Source organism: Seriola dumerili, unplaced genomic scaffold (assembly GCF_002260705.1).
Source record: "Seriola dumerili isolate Sdu_G_001 unplaced genomic scaffold, Sdu_1.0 BDQW01000116.1, whole genome shotgun sequence".
NCBI lineage: Eukaryota > Metazoa > Chordata > Actinopteri > Carangiformes > Carangidae > Seriola > Seriola dumerili.
The window spans coordinates 2,040,512-2,062,419 of NW_019174371.1; the positions used below are offsets into that span (position 1 = coordinate 2,040,512).

The 21,908-nt window shown below is 41.8% G+C and overlaps 1 protein-coding gene across 1 annotated transcript in view; it reads right to left on the bottom strand.

Moving 5' to 3' along the window:
* Positions 1-20,395, bottom strand: part of rem2 (RRAD and GEM like GTPase 2) — a 29,121-nt gene extending 8,726 nt beyond the window's left edge. The window contains exons 1-4 of the mRNA XM_022748116.1: positions 20,125-20,395; positions 16,801-17,137; positions 14,121-14,194; positions 2,818-2,995 (exon numbers count right to left, since the gene is read on the bottom strand). Of these exons, the coding sequence (XP_022603837.1) occupies positions 2,818-2,995; positions 14,121-14,194; positions 16,801-17,137; positions 20,125-20,136 (601 nt within the window). The 5' untranslated portion in view covers positions 20,137-20,395. The remainder of the gene's footprint in view (positions 1-2,817; positions 2,996-14,120; positions 14,195-16,800; positions 17,138-20,124) is intronic.
* Between the last annotated feature and the right edge of the window lie 1,513 nt (positions 20,396-21,908).

Here is a 21,908-nt window from a genome sequence, read left to right on the forward strand (position 1 = left end):
AATGTGTGCTGTGGGTAGACAGAAACTGCAGGGGTGACCATGAGAGTTCAAATGTATATATATATATATATATACACCATGAATACAAATTAAAATCAGGGTCAAACTCTGCTGTCACTCTTCTCCTCCCTTGTCAACTACAGCCACTCTGCACCCACTTCCTGTTTGATACATGCTCCATGTAAATTCACTCATAAAGTCCAGTAAAATTACAACCTGCCGTGGGCAGGTTGTCTGATCTCTGTTCAGTGGATTTTTTAAGCATCACTAAATGGATTCAGTTCAGCACTGTGTTTCTTCTTCAGTGAATTTGTTTTGCCAAGACCTTGCTTCAGTGTTGCATGCCAAAATGTAGAAAGTCTGTAAAGCTCGCTGCCCAACAGTGATATTTACCAGAGTAAAGCGAGCTCTCAGATCTACAGGATTTATTCATTCTGCAGTAGTTGCACCAAAGCAGCCCCTGACACATATAAAAATATTCATCCCCTTGGACTTTTTCATGTTTTATTTTATTTTTTATTAGATTAAATCACATTTGATGGAATTAGGATTTCTTGACAATGATCGACTGGAAAATACTCCTCAGTATCAAAGTGAAACCAAATCTCATACTCGTTTATCTAAATTAAATACAACATAGCTGCATTAAGCATTCATCCCTCTCAGTATTTAACTGGGGCAACTTTAGCAGCTTTTATATCCTCGAGTCTACTGAATGTGGAAGTTTATATCCATTTGTACACCAGAAACTTGTTTACACCCATTTATTATTGTAATTATGTCATTTTTTTCAGATATTTGTTCATAAACAAAAGTCAAATTAACATTTCAACTTGATGATACGACTGGATGAAAAGTCAGGAGATCACCAAAGTGATTACAGTTCATCCTGTGGAGGGACATGAAAGTCGGCAATCTTCCCAACAGCTGTTGAGACATTTCACTCTGGCAGCCTGCTGGTGCTGGTGCTGCGATAAAAGTCAGGGATCACCAAAGTCATTTTGATTCATCCTCTGGGAAACACAGTTTCATGGCAATCGATGCAGTATCTGTTGAAATATTTCAGTCTGGACCATGGCAACTGACAAACTGACATTACATTAGGTCTCAAAATATCATCAAAAAAAGTTTTATGCTTGGCTGAAGTGGGTAAAGTTGGTGCATTGATTGAAGCGAAATACGTCATAGTGCAACAGAAACACTTACAGCTGAATTACGGCTCTACATTGTTTTTCGCTCTTTTTATTACGCCATCCTGTTGCGCCGTCTTCCTCAGCGATGGTTTAGTGGCACCCAACTGGAAAATCAGCGCCACCAGCTGTTTATCTTAACTCCTTTATCGTAACTCTTAAATTTCGCAGAACAAAGGTGGATGGAGATGAACATTAACTTGAAATTCTGTTAGTCTCTGTGCTGTGTTTGGATGGAAACCTTGCTATTGTCATAGCTGTTGCCCCACTGAGCTAAAACTGGTGTTTGTTTTGTTTCATGGTGGGCAATTATTGCCACATCCCTGCAACAAATCAGAGTAAAAAAATTAGTTTTGTCAATCAATGTTGACACTTTAGCTTTTGTTCGTTTAAGCCGCACACACAGTTTAAGAGGTGAAAACTTAAGTAATCAATTACTTTGTGTTTGATTTAGGTCTCATTGCATTGTTGTCTTTCTATTTCTATTCATTGCTGTCAAAAATCCCAATTACACCCACTGAGATTCAATGTGGTAAAACATTAAAAAAAAAAAATCCAAGAGGGTAAATAGTTTTTATAGACTGTGTATATTTGCATCACTTTACAACAATAACAGATGAGAGAATTTTCTTCCCATAAGGAGTTTACCAACAGAGCATTTATCCTTGGATGTTGTAAACAGTGAGGAAATTGATTTTGCTGATCAAAGATAGATCCCCCAAGAGTCCTTCTAATGGAGACGATGTCGGCTTGGAGGAAGATTTATGGTAAAATACCAGGGGAGAGAGACAGATGAGCCAAAACAGAGAAGGACAGAAAATAGGGTAAATAGAAGATAGATAGATGAGTAATTGAACAAAACACACTACCTCTCCTCTCTGAGGGGGAATGTGAGTACATGTGTGTGTGTGTGTGGGCCCATTAGCTATACATATGCATTTTGAGGGGTTTTATACTCTTATGCATTTTTCGCCAACTGAAAAAGCATCAATATCTACTAGATTAAAAGAAATTTTCCATTTGAGAATTTGCATTTGGGGAACAACAAAAGAGTGCATTTCAAATCTTTCTTTTGTGCTTCTCTCCGTCCATCATTCACCCAACAGCCTGGTGTTTGCTCATCGTTGCTTAAGTCTGGGCAAAACCATAAGCTCCGCTTCCCCTTAGTTACTGTTGCTATGTCTGTCAGGCTTTCAGTTCTCACACGGCACATACACTATGGAGTTTATAAAGATAACGGCTGCAGCTTTACCACCACAAAGTCTTAGTAATTTTGAAACAACGTGTTGATATCAGTCAACACGTCGCAGCAACTCTTGATTTCGTCAGCTGAAATGACAGCTGCCTTTGGCTGTAGTTAGCTAGCTAATTAAGCTAACATCTTAATAAGTTGGTTGAAGAAACTCGAGGAACAACACAGTTAAAGGGATTTAAAGTAGCGCCACAGTAATATCAGCGGGACAGAGAGGTGTGAGTGTTTTAAGACAGCAGCTACAGCTTGCTGGAAGTTGGAAGAAAATACTTTAGAAGAGAGGTATGGAGAGTTAGTAATATTGGGAAAAATCTAAAGTTAACCTGCTGTGCCTACTTACAGTTGCTAAGACCAGTGACCCCTCCTTCTACCTACCCTCTGAGCTGATTTCACGGGAGCGGACCAGGTCGCTCTTGTTGCCCACCAGGATGATTGGTGTGTGTGGCTGGGACTCCCTGAGGAGGAGGCGGAGCTGGGCGGTGCGGTGGAAACTTCGCCTGTCAGTCACTGAGAAGACCAGGATACACACATCGCACTGTAAAGTGGACAGGTCCTGGGGATACAAACACACACATACACACACATTTATTAATAAACCAACACGTTGGCGGAGCAGATTAGTGCGGCACACAGGGGAGATCCAGTGACAGTTGACTAGGTGGGGAATGTCAGGTAGCTACAACACATTACACTAGAGCCTTGTATGACATTGCACAACATTTTTTAAACTCTGTGTCCTTCCTCAAGTCCCTGTTTTGTTCTTCTAGCCACTGAAAGGACATCAGTGCCAATGCCAGGCAGGCGGCACTTAAGTTTTTATCACTGTCCCATGAGAGGACGCAGAGGCTTTGCTGAACTTGATTGTATGCATGTCACGCTTCACTTTGAATCTCCTGACCCTTTTAACAGTGACCACCAACATCCCATCGGGGCTTCCTGTCACAGAGGCTCAATTAGCCCGAGTGGCTCTAGCAGAAGCAGCGGCTTGAAACTGCCTGAGACCATCTTTGTCCTCTCTGGCTCTCTCTCTGATTCTGCCAGCTACGTTTACATTGCACTAAAGGTGGTTCATGGATCATGGCAAGGTTCTTCTAGCTGTACCTGAGTATTAATGAGGTTACATTATCCCTACATTGAGGAGGGATTGAGCCGAAACTAGACAAAACATTATCTGGAAGCCAATTGAAGCGATTATATTAAGTAAGCATCAGTGGCCAGTCCCAAAATTATACTATTTTGTCATCTTCTATCAGTCAAAGGTCTGGTAATTTGGTGAGTGATATAAGAGGCAGAGACTCTGCCATATGGTCCAGGGTTTAGTGAATTCAAGTCTATGTGGTTGTGAACTGCAGACTAAAATACAATCCAGTTTTGCATGCAAGTCTGAAGCCTGTGGTCATGTAGATTAGATATGCACAGATGTGTCACAGTCTATTGTAGCTCTTTGTTTGATATGCTTTCTCTGCTTGGAATATGGTCAAAGAGCATCTGTGGTTCCTACTATTATTCCCATTAAAGCTGCATGTCGTTGTCTAAGTTGTAAACTAACTAGAGAACTTTCATGTTCTAAACCACCAAATACAGAGCAAGTACTTTAAAGCTGCACTGATCAATTTACAAGGGAAGGGATATGTATAATTTGAAAGGGGTTATAATTATATCCTACCGAGAATTATAATGCTAATTTGCTGTCACTTGTAGTTCTGCAGAGCATCTTAGCTCATTGTTTCGGTTTCAAGGCACGCAAACTCTGCATTATCAACTTTATGTTCATCACTAGTAAAAAAAATAAATAAATCACAGCTAAACCCACCGTTCACTAACTGTCCATCACCAGACAGCAGACAGACAAGTTAGCAACTAGCTGGTGACAGATGTTTTCCACAGTAGTTACTGTAGTGAGATTAGAGTGAATATTGGACTAACATTTGCCAAGTTACCAGAAATTCAACTTCTAATAAATGCTTGTTGCTCCCTGCCTGTTGGATGTGAAAACAGGCAGCTGCTAAAGAAAAAATGCTCACGTTAGCCAGAAATACTTCAAGGTGATAGCTTACTCCACTGGAAAAAAAAGATATAGATATAGATAAAGATATATAGATATATCCAAAGATATGAACCACGGCCCACAGAAATATTTTTCCGCTGTCTCACAATGTCATGTCTGTATCTGTTTGATCCAGAGCTTCGGTGCTTCTTCAGAACTAGTCTTCCACCTTTCCCCAAAATTTTCCGCACTTTACCTAATCCACCATGACAGTTTTGATGTTTTTTAAAGCCTTGGCATTTACGCTGCACTTGAAGTTCTTAAGTTCTGTGGATTTGGCAACGCTACCCCAGGCTAGCACACGTCTGTGGGGTTGAAAGGGTTAAAACAAAAGACATTTTATCTTAAGTTGGACAGGCACAATCAATACAAACTATTTTTCTCCCAAAGACAGAAACCTGAGACCAGACTCTACCGTGTAAAGCCAGTCAAAGTCATGTAGTCATGCTCTTTGTCAGTGAAATAGAGAGCCAGTACAGAATACAGGGTAATACAGGGTTTTCTTGTAGTGAAGTACAGACTGTGACTGTAGTCTTCAAATGAAATCCGAAGTGTTACCACTGTGTCAACAATATATTTCTGTTCACTGTTCATAGGGCAATACTGTATAATAAAGTTTATATTCCAGGCTCAGAGCCTTTTCCCTTTGATTTAACTGTAGACAGGCTCAGAGGGAATTGGTAAAATTTTATTAGAGTGCTGGTTTAAGCTTTAATCTATAACTTTCAATTGTGTTATTTCCAAAAATTGCATAATTCTGACCTATAGAATAGCAAACGCCATCAAGTTGTATTTCAACTGAAAATAGGACTCGGAAGCCATAAACAGTGGTGACTGAATCAATACATAAACATGTTATTCCCGCCAGATAACCCATTCTGCCTGCTAGCTGGGGACTGCATATTCCCTGTGTATGAGTGAGTGTGTGGTTGCCCTTGCCCTACATCCACAGCCCTGGAGGTAAATTCCTGCCCTCCAGAGAGTTTCAGACGCCTGAAAAATTCACACTGTCTCAAGCGGCCAAGTAGTATCGGATCAGACCCCGGAGCCGGGGAAGCATGGGAAGTGCCTTGGCACTGTCTGTTTGATGGAGCGCAGGAAAAGACAAGGAGAAGAGAAACAAACAGGGGAGGGAGCCACTGGCGTGGAAGGCGACTCCACCACCTGTCACAGTCTGATTGAGGGATGAGGAGGAAGAATGGAAACAGCAACGCACAGGGAGATAAACAAAGAGAGGGGGAATGTAATCTTTGCAAGCGAAGGAGTACGAACACAGTGGACATCGATTAGTTTGATGGAACGTTCCAGGAGGAAAACTGTGACCGAGTAAATACGCCTCTCTCTATCAAACTGAGGCAGAGCAGCTCGGGACGGTGCCAACTCCCTCACTCTCGCTTTCTCTTTCTTTCTCTCGATTAAGAAGCTCCTCTGTTCACAGAGAGCACGCCATCTGTCAATACCTACTCCTCCCATACACACACACACACACACACACACACACACACACACACACACACACACACACAAACATTCACATGGACTAACACACAGACACAACAGCCAGGCCCACATACAGTAATAAACAAAGGCTGATATATTAATTAAACCATCTTAATGACAGAGAACTCATCTGGCTGATCGAGCTATTTTCTCTGTAATACAGTTGCGCTGTCAGGTTTTTACTTGATTGCAACACAACTGGGCCAAAAGGATGCGGACACATGTTCTGTCTCAATACTTAACTGTGTATTTGGTGTGGGGCTGTTTTTCATGGCTTGGTCCAGGCCCCTTAGTTCACCTTAAGGGAATTCAGTCTTAAAGACCCTGAACGCCTATTTTCACTATCAGTTTTTTTACTATGAGCAGTGGGATCCCACATCAATGCAAATTTTTCTGCCAAATTCCAGACTGTTTTGATTATTTATATAATCATAACAGACGAGAGATGTGGTGCTTTGCCTGTGCTCTTCTCTCTGATTTGACGAAGGTGATGTCACGTACAGTATTTTCATACAGCAGTCAGGACTGAGCTATATTTGAATCCAAATGTGATGACAGTTGTAGCCTTATTTGCATATGTTGCCAGCTCTGTAAATCAAATCTGATCAAACCACACACACACACACACACACAGTCCTGGCGAATCTGATTTTTTTTGAGTGTTAAACTAATAAGTGCCAGCGTCCTGCAATTACCATTCGTAGCTGTCGAGGCAGCTGTTGCCTCTGCTCAGCAAAAGTTATAGTCTCACTTTGATGCTAGAGCATACATGGATATTTTTAGGCAGCGGTGCGCTTCCAGCTTTGTGGCAATGATTTGCTTTGAGTGTTGCTGTGGGTGAACCTGACTGATCAGCACAGAGCACAGACCTCAACCTCATCCAGCACCTCTGCAATGAATTACAACACTTTCTGGATGCCATACTGTGTTATAGCAAAAAACAACAACAACAAAAAAAAACCATCACTGCCCAATCTCACTAAAACTCTTGTGGCTGCATGGGAGTAAATCCCTGCAGCCAGGTACAAGAATCGATCCCAGAAGACTGTTATATCAGCATATTAATGCTCAGCTCAGATTTTGGAGTTAGATGTTCACCAATCACATATTGCTGTAAGAACTCAGAAGGATGGAAACAGATTTAGATTTTCTAAATACTGAGGCTGCGACCCTCATACTCAGACGGTTACGTTGCTAGTACACAACAGCAATAATGATATCTGATTGGTATGCAAAGTCACACTGACAATGCTGGCTCTAAATTAACATTATGAATAAATAATAGACTTATTTTTGGTGGGGGGGGGGGGTTGATGCTGTAGGGTACAATCTTGGATTTCTCTGCCAAATGTCTCATGGTGTTGCCCATCATTTATAAGTGTGTATCACTGTCTATCTTACTTATAGCTTCTGTTTCATGTAACTTATCCTCCAGGGCTGAATTTGAATTTGAGGCCATGACCATAAAAATAAGCATTTGTTGTAAAAACAAAACAAAAAAAAGGATCCCACATCAAAGATGCTGAGCAGGATTTTACACCAGAAAAATAGGTCTGACTCTTCTTGCCACTCATCCTCATTCTTCTCACTGTATTTGAGTACAACTAGGTCAATAGCTCAGGCCTTCATATACCATGATAAATGTTGCTTTCAAAAATACAAAGCTCGCAATACAGTCAGACAAGTCTATCTGCTCTATCTTTAAAAAGGGGTCACAGGCCAGGCTTTCTAAGAATTAATTTTTGCGGCCACTCCCTGTTTCTGGCGCAGCTGTAGATAAGAAAACACAACCAATAAAACATGATAGAAAGCACTGTATCCAGCCTTGTTTTATCAATGCAACATAAAGACATGACATTTCTTTTTGAAAAGGAGTGGACCCAACGTCCACTGAGAAGCTGCAGCTGAGTTTCTCAAAGCTCTCGGTGGAGTTGTGGTTGCAAAACAGCCTTTAATACCTCGCTAGACTGGAGTGAACTTGAATTTTCATATGTTTCACGTACACACATGCACACACATACATTAACATGCACTCAAAAACACACTCAAACACAAACTTGCTCAAGCCAGCACTGCATCAGCAGCCATTAACCGTGAGGACAATGAATCACTTATCAGACATCATTTGCATAACATGCGAGCACTCAAACTATTATTCCTTCCAGTTGTGAAAAAAGGCAGAAAACACATCATATGGCCCCTTTTTTTTTGTGTGTGATTATGTGTGTGTGTAAGTGCATACATTCCTCATTACACAACATGCTCCCCACTGCCTGGAACACAGACTATTGCAATCTATTGGCTCCCAAGTTGTTTGTTGGATAACATACATGAGCAAAGCAGCTTACAGCCTTTACATGCAAGCAAAAGGTCAAATACATCCCCACCTGCTCACACAAATATCCAGTGTCCAGAGTGCGCACACATGCTCGGATAAATACATAGACACTCATGCTACCATTTGGCTTTATCAAGAGTAAACATGCACTGCACACATCTGCCTTTTTGGCTTGTGCTCTGTGTGTTTGACTGTCTGTCGGAGCAAAATGAAAGAGCAGGCAGATCAATAAAGATATAGTGGTGATGAATGAGGGAAATGGCAGAAAGACAGGAAAAATGAAGGAAGGAAAGGGAGGACCAGGGGGAAGGAGACAGAAAAGCACCTTGCTCCATGGATAAGTCAAAATCTGATAATAGGATGACGAAGCTTAGTGCAGATAGTATGCTGAGTTAGTTTGTTTGCTCTTTTTTTTTTTTTCTCGCTTCGTTTCTGTGGCACAGAGACAACGCTTCCCTAAGGAAACATATTACTGAGGCCATCTGGCCTGCACAGGCTAGGCCATACACACATACATGAGCACTGCGTGAGCAATGACCACCGATGACTACATCATTCCCAAATGCAGCTGACATCACAGCACAGACATAGTGCACCATGCAGACTATTCACACATGAGCAAAACCCACCTCACACACTCACACATAGGAGGGTGTGGTGAGTATCCCTGCGTGACCCAGATTCAAAATTTATTATGACAGCATGTAGAGCCTCCACCCTGCTGAAGTGTCCATCAGCAAATCCCTGATTCCTTACTGGTTTCAGGGATGCTGTTCTGTTGTTGACCTCTGACCTCCCTGTAGAGGGGGGGGGGGTAAGAGGATTTCCCTCGAGGATGCAATGAATTATTGCCTCGTGGGTAAAAGCATTTTGTGACTTTTACCTGATTTCTGTCCAAACTGAGTTATTGATGTGGCACTACTGTACTAAATTATTAACATTTTGCGTAGATTCATTAATGGCCTTATAATTAAAAAAAGAATAAAGGGTTCTACAAGGTTTCAGCTGTCAATCAGTGCTTGTACACAGGAGGACCAATCAGCTTTTGCCTCTTTACCTGTTGCCTTGCCGCTTTGTGAATGGGAGTAAAGGATATGAATGAATCGTGACATTTTGTGCAATCAGAAGAATCAATATGTATGATTAGATTGAAGCCATTGTGATTGACACCAACAACTACCACACCAGACAACTTTCTTACACAGCTTATACTACTAATAATTACATTAGTGTTTAGAATTAATCTCATGACACTGATGAATGACACTAACTCTGCTACAAATGACAGCTTGGTTGAGAAAGAAAGATTTATCATCTTGTTTCAACTTGATGAAAAGATCATTTTTACCACTAGCTTCCATCCTAAACATCTAGCTCACTATTTCCACAGCCCATGTTATTTATGACTAAGAATAAATGTCACAACACTGAGACGAACACTGACACTGTTAAATGACACTAAAGCAAATGACAGCTAAGCTCCGAGTCATTTTTGGCTGGACCACAACAGCAGGGCCGGCCCTATAAATGCAAATGTCCATGACTGAGTGACTGACTAACTGACTGTGATAGAGTTGAGTGAGTGATGGACTTACACCATTGGTCAGCCGAAAGCAGCGTGACTGTAATATGGTTACACCATTGGGTGCCGGTCGGTCTGGTTGAGTGTTTCAGTTTCCTCATTGGTCGTTGCTCTTTAAAAATGATTTAGTGCAAACAAGCTGTTCCCAACCTAACCAACTTTTCAGACCGCTTTACCGGTCTTTTTTTCAAAAAAAGCACCTTGCAACAAATCGAGTGACTATTTGGACAAACCTTAACAATATTCAGTAGAAGACGGTCACAAATATTGCCCCTCTAACACAAGGTCGAGTGTTCCCCGCAGACACACCTCTGTTGCAGCTGACGTGAATGAGCTTCTAACCTTCTCTCTGAGTGATCATTTTAAAAGTAAATAGAGCTGAAATCACAGCACAGCTGTTGTCTTTAACTCATGTATTTGGTGACGACATTGTGGTTATGACATCGGGATTTTATCAGTGCAGTGCAGCAGCTTGGAAATGGCTAGGCAGTGACAGCAGGATAACGTGTAGTCACTATTTCAAACTTGTTCCATTGTCTGACAACAGAAATAGAAAAACATGTAAATGAGACCAACTTTACTGGAAATTTGACTGTATTAAAATACTGTGTATGTGAGCACAGACACTAGGGGATCACAGATAAAGGGCTGAAACCAGCTGTCACTAGGCAGAATGCAAATAGCCTACGACACGGTCCTGCCATATAGGCTACTAGTTTTTGACCTGCTCTTGTTTACACTGTTTGAACTTGAGGAAAAAGTAGATTGTTTGCAGCTGGCTTCAAGTCATTCAAAACTACTACAACTGCTTATACAAAATAACTAAAACAGTTTTCTAGCTGGCTAGCTAGCTGAATTAGCATCAGATCCTATTTATAGTCATCTGATGCTAACTATACCTTGCTTTTAACTGGGTTTGTGTCTGTCTATAACTTGTGTACTACAGAACACAGTGATAATAGTGACTACACAGTTTGTTCTGGCACATACATGTAAGTAGAATCAAATGTGGAAGTAGAAAAGTCACCGGAAGAGCTAAAAAGAAGAGCAACAGACAGAGGGACAGTAGTCAACAGAAAAAATGTTGAAAGTGGAGAGAAAACATTAGCAGAGGTAATAAAGAAACATTTTAAAAAACATTTTCATATCATGTCAAAATTTAAAACATGCTGAAATGTTTTCTGTGCCAAAATATCTTATATCATGACTCTTTTGTCTGTAAGACTAAACAATGTTTTGTTTTCAAGAAAATGAATGATATCTGTTAGTTCCCAGTATTAGAAGGTTCTATCTGCAATCCACCTGATCTTCAGAACTCCTTCTAAACCAGTCATAGGATTCTGATAGTTCATATTTATCCCTTAAATACAATGCAGCAGCTGAGATTTCAAATAAGCTTTTCTTTTATTTGATTCTGGTTCACACAGAGTTTTCTACACAGATAAATTGAGTGGTGACTCCCGGCGGAGACTAAAACAAACAAAACAGTTAAAGCATTATAGCTTATGTGGATTAGGGGCAAGAAATGAGATGATGCGTAAATAGTGCAGAACGACTCTTACGAGGCAGAAATACAGCAAAACAGGAAAGAGAAAAATGTCCAGGGAAGGAACTCCCTGAACGCAAGCCCAAGATCAGTCTGTTTTCCAAGAACAATGTTATTTTACCTCCTAGTCAAGCAAAAGAATGTGGTCAAGCAGTAATTACCTTCTTCCAAATTGCATCCTGGACCTTTTCTCTAATTCACTTTAGCAAAATAAATGATCCATCCCTCAGTGGCAACAGAAAATTCTCAGCGGTGCATGCTGATAAATACACACATATACTGTGCATCACCGGCCTGCATTTACCCCGGCCTCAGGCTGCACCTTTCGGTTGTTTTTAATAAATATTTTAATTTTAAGCTATAAAATAATAATGTAAACTTAGACTGACTCGGCAACGAATATATTCAGACATGCATGAATGCACAGACACTGAGACAGACAAACACACATCAGAGAGAAGAGTTGGAAGGTCCCTCCGGTCTTTACTGACCCCCAGTCTCACACACAACCCAACTGACCGTTTGAGAGATACATTACACAACCAATGTCAGACTAAAGGCGAAGGACAGCACGGGCCAGTTAGGTCAAGGCCAAGTGTGCCAGTATTTCTATTTTGAGCTCATGGATGACTTATTTAAACCATCCAATCCCGTGACGTCAACAACACTCGCAACATCCCAGCGTCTGGCAGAGCAGACTCTCCAGCCTCGTGTGTGTGTGTGTGTGTGTATGCTGTTATTTTTATTACACGTTTGACCATACGACATGCTGCATGTGTATGCACACACACACACACACACACCTGTCTGTCAGCATAGTCTTTTAGTGTTTCTGCCCTTACACTGAGCTCTATACCTGCAGTTTGTTGTGCACCACTCCCTGCAATGCAGTCAGGGAAAATTATAGCTCTATCTAGACCTTCATGTGTCAATCAGCTGTGAGTCAAGCCAACCAAGCACTTGAAGGAACAATTGCTGAGTGTGAATGAAACAGTTTTTCATCTTGTTTTGAAGGGAGTGATGAGGCGCCGATCAGTGCTGGCCAGAGAGCGGATGAAGCCCCACAGCGTCGGATGCTGACTGTTCTAGCATGATCTTATGCGTGAGTGAGTGATTAAGTCAGCTCCATATGTGCATACGTGAGTGTGTGTGTGTGTGTCTGTCTGTGTGTGTGTGTGTGTGTGTCTGTCTGTGTGTGTTGCTATGGTTACTTGGGTGTAGGTTAGGATGCCCCACGGAGAACACTTGCAGCTTGCTCCAAGGCCAGAAGCTCTGCCTCTTGGGACTGGGAGTGCTGGCAGTTAATGCTGTGCCAGTTGAAAGCCATGACATGTGTTAGGCAGCTGGACAACATCTGACTAAACACCTGACTGTGTATGTAAGAGACTGTGAGCTTAGAATGTATTAGTGTGTGAGTATATCTCTTCCATTTACGGGCATTACCACAAAAAAAAAAAAGCAGTTAAACATGAGCATGAATTGGCAGATGATTTGGGACGCTGTCCAGTCCTCTCTGCCTTCCCCCACTGCTGACGGCCCTGGAGTTATTCCAAGCTTCCCACTGGCCTGCGTCTGTTGCTTCAGCCTTAATGGCCTGCCTTGTATTAACACGCACAGAATAACAAATGTAATTAACTCTCAGCGAGATTTAACCATGGCAGAAAAGGGCCAGTGGAGAGAGGCGAGCAAGTGCCGCGCAAAAAAAAAAAAAAAAGGCAACAGAGATTGAATTCATCGAGGAGATTTTGAGATGATGACAGCTGCAGGAAGAAAGGGCAACAAAATTGGGGGTGAGAAAGGGAGGATAACACTTACAGAAAAAGTGAGGAAGTGAAGAAATGAGTTAGCTTCCAGTGGACTTCCCCAGAGCTAAATGTAGCTGTGTGTGAATAATTTAACCTCAAGGGGAGAGTCCCCGAAGGGTGAGAGTGGACATCTGGAATAGGATGCATCTGGGGTGATCCACACTACACACTAATTAGAGTGCTGTACCGTTTCATCATCATTATTAATGGGCATTAATGACTGCATGCTTTTTCATTTGGCATAATGTCCTGAACAACACAAGGAGCTTTTTGACAAGCTGTCACTGCTCTCTGCCGCTGCTTGCTGCAGCTAAAGGTTTTTCCTGCTCAAAAACCATCGCCTCCGGGTTGTATTAACTCATTCACACTGTGCAGCTCTGAAGAGAAGGTTGATGATGCATAGCTGCAGCAATTTTAGCCCTCAACAGAAATTTTTCTTGTTTGCCGTAGATTTGAATTGAAACAGTGAAGGTTAACAAAAGAGTCATTTCCATTTTTCCGAATGAGAGAACTTCAAAAAGCTCAAGTACAGTGAGCACAGCTGCTCCGGCAGGCTTCCCTGTGCAGTGTAGCACACAGACTCACACACACACACACACACACACACACACACACACACACACACACACACACACACACGTGAAAGTATGAACACACTCTTTTGACTCTCAAATACACACAAATTATTCGCCCATCACAGAAAACGAACAAATGGCTTTTTTCATTTGTAAAGGCAAGGGATATCAAAAACCAGGCTCACGGAGAAAGAGGTCACACAGCATGAAAGGAAAGGGAGACAGTCTAAACTGAACGAGACAAACAAGACAGACTGAGAGTGAAGCTGACAGTCAGCGACTCACCTGTTTCCAGTTGTCGAAAATTATGACTTTGCTGTCCTCGTCGTCAACTGTCACTGTGCACTCATAGCCCTCACCTGCAAGAAAATACCCAGGTCACACAAACACATAGTGTAATATAAACCACCACAGCATACATCAGCATGTATCACACTCCTAGTAAATACCGGAGGGGTAATATGTCGTAGCAAAAATATTTACTCAAAATGTGACAGTATACATTGTGGAGCATAGATCTGTCATAATAGTGCCTTAAGTAAAATCTCAGTGATCTCAAATACTGCCTGAAAATGTTGACAAGTTAATCTGCGTCTTAAACGACTTCCTTGAGCTACTGCAGAAACCTTCAATCAATTTTGTGAAGATGTTTAAAGTCGTTTTTTTTAAGCCAACTGACATATTTGAAAAATGGTACTGCAACCAATTTCTGACACTTATCCAAACATTTTGACATTTTTAAACTCTAATTTAAAGCATGAGGCTGGTGATATTCTTTATTTTTGTTACTGTCAACAAAGCCCACTATAAAATCCCAACATTAACAATGTTTTAGCCTATTTCAATACTTGCTAACTTTCCTCCCCACATTATTGCTCTCAGCTCCAAATCCATTTGTTCCCACTGAAGATGTAAATCTTTAGAAAGTGGCCACAGATAAATATTTTTAACATTCAAAGAGACTCTGCGATTTCCCAAAACACATGGGCACTGTGGTTTTTAGCAGATGTTACTCAAGATGGATTAAATAGTGTATTTGTTTGGGGCTATTTCCAGCGGTGGATTAATACACATTTGGTGCAATATCAAGTTTTTACGGCATCCCGGTAAAAGCTGTGGCTTGCTAATGTATTTTTAATAGTTTTTGGACAACAATGGAGCTCTGTGACACAGAGGAAGAGGCTTTGACAACACAGCCAGTTCTTATTAGGAAAATTAGTCCAGCTGTGGTCTTTTCATGTGATTTGCTGGCAATAATAAATATATATATAGCATACCACCAGACTTGTCCTTTAAAGAAATTTGCTTCTGGCAGCTTTTTTAAAATACACCTTTCCCCAAAATTACTTGAAAAAGCCTGAAGGAACCCACTATGATGAATGACGTGTCTATTCTAAGGTACAAGCAAACAAAATCTCCTGTTGTTAATCCTTTTACCGGTAATTACTTGGTGAAGACACGTATTGATTGGTGAGGAATTATTCCACTCAGCCAGCTGATATGAGGCCAGAACATCTGTTCAAAACTATCAAAAAAGTGCTAGTTAAACAGGTGATGAATTGTGTTTTTTTTTTTTACACTTTGTGATTTCGACATTTAGCCCGTAGAATAATTTAGCACAATGCTAAAGTTCCCATGCATAGTAAGAAAACCATCATGGAAACATGTACAAGCTACATGGATCAAAGTGCTTTTTCTGTGCATTTATGATGCATGAATCCAAGTGTAGTACATGTACAGCAATGAATACTGTATGGTATGAGTCAGGGGCAAGTCCGCTGTCTGCGTGAGGGAGAGGAGTTGCCTCTTAGTGACACTGACTTATCGATCGGCTGGCCGGATGGTTGAGGACCAGAGCTGATTATCCCCAGTGTTGCTTTAAGCTGTGTGACAGACCTAGCGTACTGACTGACAGACCAGAGGCAAGGGGGGTGGTGGGGGGGTATGTGGAGTGGATCAAGGCCTGTTTTAACAGCATTAAAGGGAAATATACACAAAGAGAAAAATGTGGTGATTTCCTTTTTCTTTTTTTTTTTTTGCAGAGAGCTCAATCAGAAGATCGATACCACTCACACATCTGTCTGTTAAGTATGAAGCTAGCAGCTGGTTAGCTAAGCTTAGCATAGAACCTGGAAACAGGGAGAAACAAGATAATCCACCTAACAATTGATGCCACTCTTATACATGTGAGCTAAATATGTAGCAAAAGTCAGCAGGTGGTTAGCTTAGCATAATGGAAACAAGAAGAAACTGCTGGCCTAGCTCTGGGACCAATTTGCCAAGAAATCTGGTACGTAATCCGCTGTAAATGTTTACATTTACTTTGGTTTTTATATGTATCAAACTGACAAGATACAGTGTGTTAAGGTTTTTACCTTTGGACAGAGCTAGGCTACTGTTTCCTCCTGTTTCCGGTCTTTAGCTGTGTCCCAACTCAGGGGCTGTCCATGAAGGTGTGGCCCTTCATAGACGCCGTAGACCGCGAAGGCCGAACCGAAATGAGAGACGCTCTGGTCTACGAAGGATTTTTGCTGTACGTTGCCAGCTGGTGGATGGGTGCCGCCCTTGAATTGGGACACAGCTTTTATGCTAAGCTAAACTAACAGGTTGCTAGCTCCAGCTACATATTCAGCATACAGATATATGAGTGGTATCAATCTTCTCATCTCTCAACTCTGGGCAGGAAAGCACATAAGTGTGTTTTCAAACCCCTTTAAAATACATTGAAGCGAAAAAACTGAGCAGTCTGAAATCAGTGTTTGGATGGACTGGGTGAATTCTAAGGCAGAATCAGGAAAAACACTTCATGAGCATTGATCTTCCAAGAATTGTGACCAGATTAACTCCACACTAAATGTCTGAATGAAATTCATCTGAAGCTGGACCTTGAGATTGATTAAAAAGGGTATTTCAGTCCTACCACTGATGCACACAAAAACACACTCCACCCTGTCTAGGCCATTACCACATGCTTGTGTCTCAGAGTCTATAGAGAGGGATCTGTCCGACTGCCCAGCCAGAGATAAGGCCAGCGATGATTTGCCCACGCCATTCTGTCCCAGAAGCACTATTCTCAAAGCCCCGCCATGGCTGTGGTAAGCCGCCTGGGCGACCGCCGACTGACTGAAGGACTCATCCCGAGGCACCGCTGTGTCACTAATAGGCAACGTGGCAGGTTCTTCCAAGCCCGGGATCCAATCGCAGTCCTCAGATACGGCCTCTTCCCTCCGCAGCTGGTGTTTGACAGGCAGGGGTGTGCTCCCTCGCCGGAGGGGGGGTGCCGTGGTGAGAAACATACTGTACTACAATGAAAAAAAGACAGATGTGTAAGTGCACAATGGAGCCACTGGGCAGCACACGTACAGCATTGTTGCTTGCTGTACTTTAAAATAGTCCAAATGTCCAAAACAGGCTGCAGATCTACCTGTAACACTGTTCTGGTAAATGTTATCACTGGAGAATGGGGGGGAAGGGTGTTTCCGCTGTGTGTGCCTATGTATGTAAAGAGGAGGGAGGTGATTACAATGGAGGTGAGACAGATAAGTGGCAGTGTGAGAGAAAGATGATGATGAAGACGCAGAGCGTGTCAAAGGGAAACCTGCGAGAGGAGGGGGGGGGGGGTGGCGGCGGTGTGTGTGTGTGTGTGTGTGTGTGGGGGGGGGTGAGGGAGACACAGGACAGAAGGAGCTGCTGAAAGGATGGCAGAAGATAAGAGGATGCTAAAAGACAGCAGGTAGATATGGACACCGAGAGAGAGAGAGGAGAAGACAAGAGAAAGAGAGGAGGAGGAGGTGTGTGTGTGTGTGTGTGTGTGTGTGTGTGTGTGTGTGTGTGTGTGTGTGTGGAGAAAGGAACACAAGGGAGGGACAGGAAAACAGGCTGCAGCTGTGTGTAATAAGGGCATAATAGCGGTTAGATGGCTGTATACTGTACGGTGTGTACTGCATGAGTTCACAAACAAATAGGTCACAAACATTAAGTCTTGATCTCCATCCCTAGTTATTAAAAATAAAAATAAAAAAAGTAAAGCTGTAAAGGAGGTTGTCAGCGGTTTTCTCCAGAACAATAATGTGGCTGAGAAAAGTGTGTGTGCGTTTGTGTTTGTGGGGGTAACTGTGCGCATGCATGTGCATAACAGTGCGTGTGTTTGCAGCCGTAGCAGGTCAACCATAGACGGCCCTCATCAATATTAATACACCAATTAATCTAGCTCCAGTGACACCCCAAGGCGTCTGCAGCCCACTGTCTGCCTGGACAAGCTAAGTACAGTCTTGGCGCTTAATTAAAGGGGATTGACACAATAACAGGAACATATTAGAGTACAATACAATCCAATTAAGCACCACCACAGAAAGTCTCACAAATTACAATGAGCTGAATCAATGCCTCACTGACACACTGTCAACAAAACCTGAGGATTAGAAGTTTCACAAAGTTCACTGCAGGGCTGTTGTATTGGATTGCACTCGATTGTTAAATTGTACAGGTGTACCTAAGCAGGATAGATGGTTTTGCCTTGTTTTCACAACAACCTTTAAATACTGTAATGAGATTACCAATGCTGCATCGACACCATTAAATACTGTAATATATATGGAGCAGAAGAATAGTACGCTTTAAGCACAGTACATTATAGTACAGTAGAGTCCAGTATAATGTGCAGTTTTTATGATCACCGCTGCAACAAAAACTAACGGCCCTTCAGGCGCAAATCCAGCCCTGGCGAACGGATGCCTAATACTAGTATTGAGCATCAAATAGTATTGTATAGCATAGTATAATATAGTATAGTTCAGTATAGTGTTATATAATGTGATGTTCTGTATAGTGTAGTTCAGTATGGTATAATACTGTATAGTGTAATCCAGTGTCGTACAATATTTTGCAGTGTAATGTGAATAACTGAAATATAGTATAGTCTAGTGTTGTATAGTGTAGTGTTGTGTAATGTAATTTTGGTATGATATAATGAAATGAAGTACAGTATAGTATATACATAGTGTAGTATAGTAAGTTTGTGTAATATATTATAGTATAGTTAAATGTAATGTACAGTATATTGCAACATATGGTTATGTAATGTGGTGTACTATAAGGTTGTACAGTGTAGTATATTTAGGTGTAGTAGAGTATTATATAGTATTGTATCATGTAGTGTAATGAAGTACAATGAAGTATCCATAGTATAGTATATATAGTATGACATGGTATGGTATACTATATTATAGTATAGTATAGTTTTGTATAGTATAGTAGGACAATATGCTCTAGCACAGTATCACAATTATTTTTCATGCAGTTGAGGTGTGGCTGCTTGTGACACAGTAAGGCCTATGTACACACACACACACACACACACACACACACACACACACACACATATATCATTCACACTGGTTCACTCAGGTAGCTCAGTTAGGTTAATTGAACGAGTTAATTAATTAAGCGTGGCCTTTATTGTGATCGTGTGTGCTCAGGGGAGCTTTACATGCAGAGACAGGAGACTGACCGCGGGCTGAGCCAGTATGTCAGGGGTTAATCTCTTTCTCTCGCCAGGCTGTCGAGAAACTAGGGCAAACAACAGTGCACAATACAAAATTAATACTACAGGCAATGTTTTCATTCTTCCGTCTGTGCAGCCCAATTACACCGACTACTGCTGCTTATTTACCAGCCGTAGTTGAATCTAGTGTACTTTAGATTATTCCACTGTGCGGCTCATTATACTTCAGCTGCGAGTATACGTGTATGAAATAGGCTAATCCACGAGGAACATAATATGTTTCACCGAGAGAAAGAGAAGGAGAGAGAGAGAGAGAAAGATAGAGAGAGAAAGAGAGAGAGAGAGAGAGACAGCTTGATGGATTTACCACCTTTAAGAACTGTAACCGTGGCTAAGCTTTTACAAGAATACTGCACAAACATCACGGAACCATCTCGTATCACTGAAAAACCAATATATAAAGCGTAAAAATACAGGCATATGAAGTTTACTATAAAGTCACTGAGGAGCACGGACACACAGGAAGTCCCTGTGCTAATATTCAACAATCATCTCCTGAGAGTAAAGAATTCACTGAATTCCCTCACACACAGACCTGGAGAAAACCAAAGTGTACGATGAAAACAACGATTAGATCTCGTGCTATCCCCTCAGATACACATTAGAGGGTGTGTGTGTGTGTGTGCGTGTGTAGCCTGTATACTGTGTGCGTGTGTAGTCCAGGCTATTGTGAGGGAGCGCACGAGGTGGGTTCAAGAGGGGGGTGGAAAATATGCGTCGCCTTACCTGGTCAGCCATGGTTATCAATAAGTCTTCTCTTTATGGAACAAGTGCTGTAGTTGCAACCGCCTGTGCCGCCCGGTTCAAGTCATCTGTGTTTGACTGCAGACCCGGCATCACATTCACAACGGCGGTAACAGACGGCGCACAAAAGAGACGCACCACATTTCATCTAACATGATGTTATTCTTCCCACTCCGGCGCGTAAAATCACCCTCTGCTGACTTGAAAGAAGAGGCGCGGCGCATGGAAAATTGTTTAAAGAAAGAAAAAAGAAAAAAAAAAAAAGAGGTTGCCCAGTAGTAGTAGTAGCAGGGCGGAGGGAGGATGAGGAGGTTACACCTGCGTCTCCGTTTGGAATAAGAGGCGACTTCTTATAGGAGGAAGAGGGAGGAGAGCCATCAGCACAACAACACATCCCCTCCTGTCCTTTCGCTGTCCCAACGGCCAGCAGCGACTGTGTCCCCCTCCCCACCTCCACTTAATACCTGCATCTCTCTCTCTCTCGCTCTCTCGCTCTCTCGCTCTCTCTCTCTCTCTCCTGCAAAATGTGTATTGAGGGGCGCGTCCTTGAGTGAGTGTAGAGTGATGGTGATGGGGGTGTTGAAGTGCCCCCTCGTTTCCTTCCTGCGGTATAAATATCAGCCCAAATGAACGGGTTACTTCAGATATGACCCTTTGTGAAACACCGGGTCTGGGCTTCTCCCGGTGTTTTTCATTCAAGGTTTAACGGTAGACAATCAGTCTTTGTCGCTGTGAGGTGAAGCCACCGCCAGAGGGAGCCAAAGGGACGCTGCATGGAGAAGGTGCTAACAAGGAACGCTTGTACAGAGGAATGAGGCTTTACTGTGCCTGATGTTATTCAAGACCACCATCAAACAAAGAAATGTTTTCACCATTCCTTTTGATGAATAGAAGAGTTCATGAACTTTTACATTAGTTTTCATAAGGATTTAAAGGGACACTCCACTGAATTTATACATGAAGAGTAGTTGTGATGGGGAGCACTATCCGGAAGTTAGCATCACCTCGACAAAAAGCTAATGGGATTTTTACATTGGTTTTCGGATTACTGCAGAAAACAAGCTGCGTGACAAACAGTTTATGATGACTACACGTTTTCAGTTCAGTACACTGACTTGTGATTTTAGAAGTCTAAATACAATGACTAGAAGTAAAAAGCGAATGTTAGGCTTTACACGAACTACGCCACAGTCATGTGACTACAACGTCACCACTACTAAACTTCCAACTTGCAGTTTGATTTAGCTCTTGGCAAGAGCGCCAGTTTAAACACAACGAGGCTGTAAAAGGTGGACTGGTGAGTGGACAACCTCTTTAGTCTCATTTAGCCACTTGTTAGCAACCAGCCTTTTTTAAGAGACGTAAAAGCTTAAATAAATCACAACTCGGGTATTTACTGGTGCATTTCATTTCATAGAATAAAAAGTGAAAATGATTTGAGTTTGTGTTAACCACAGACCTTATTTCAGGCATTAAAACAAAAACCCATTGACTTCGGGATGACGAACCAGAATGGCTAAAATGCTAAATAATTTCAAGGTTTTAGGACTAATTCCTGCAGAATTCTACAGAAACATATATTCCCCACATATTTTAAGAAAAGTGCAATGCTAAATCACTGGCTTGCTCCCTCTCAGTTAATTATTCAATCCGAAATGAGCATGCATGCAGTCCAACTTTATTTTCATTCTACATGCTATCTCTAGGACATCTTTTAAGAGCACACATTGTTTCCACTGTTACACAGACAATACCCGAATCTATTT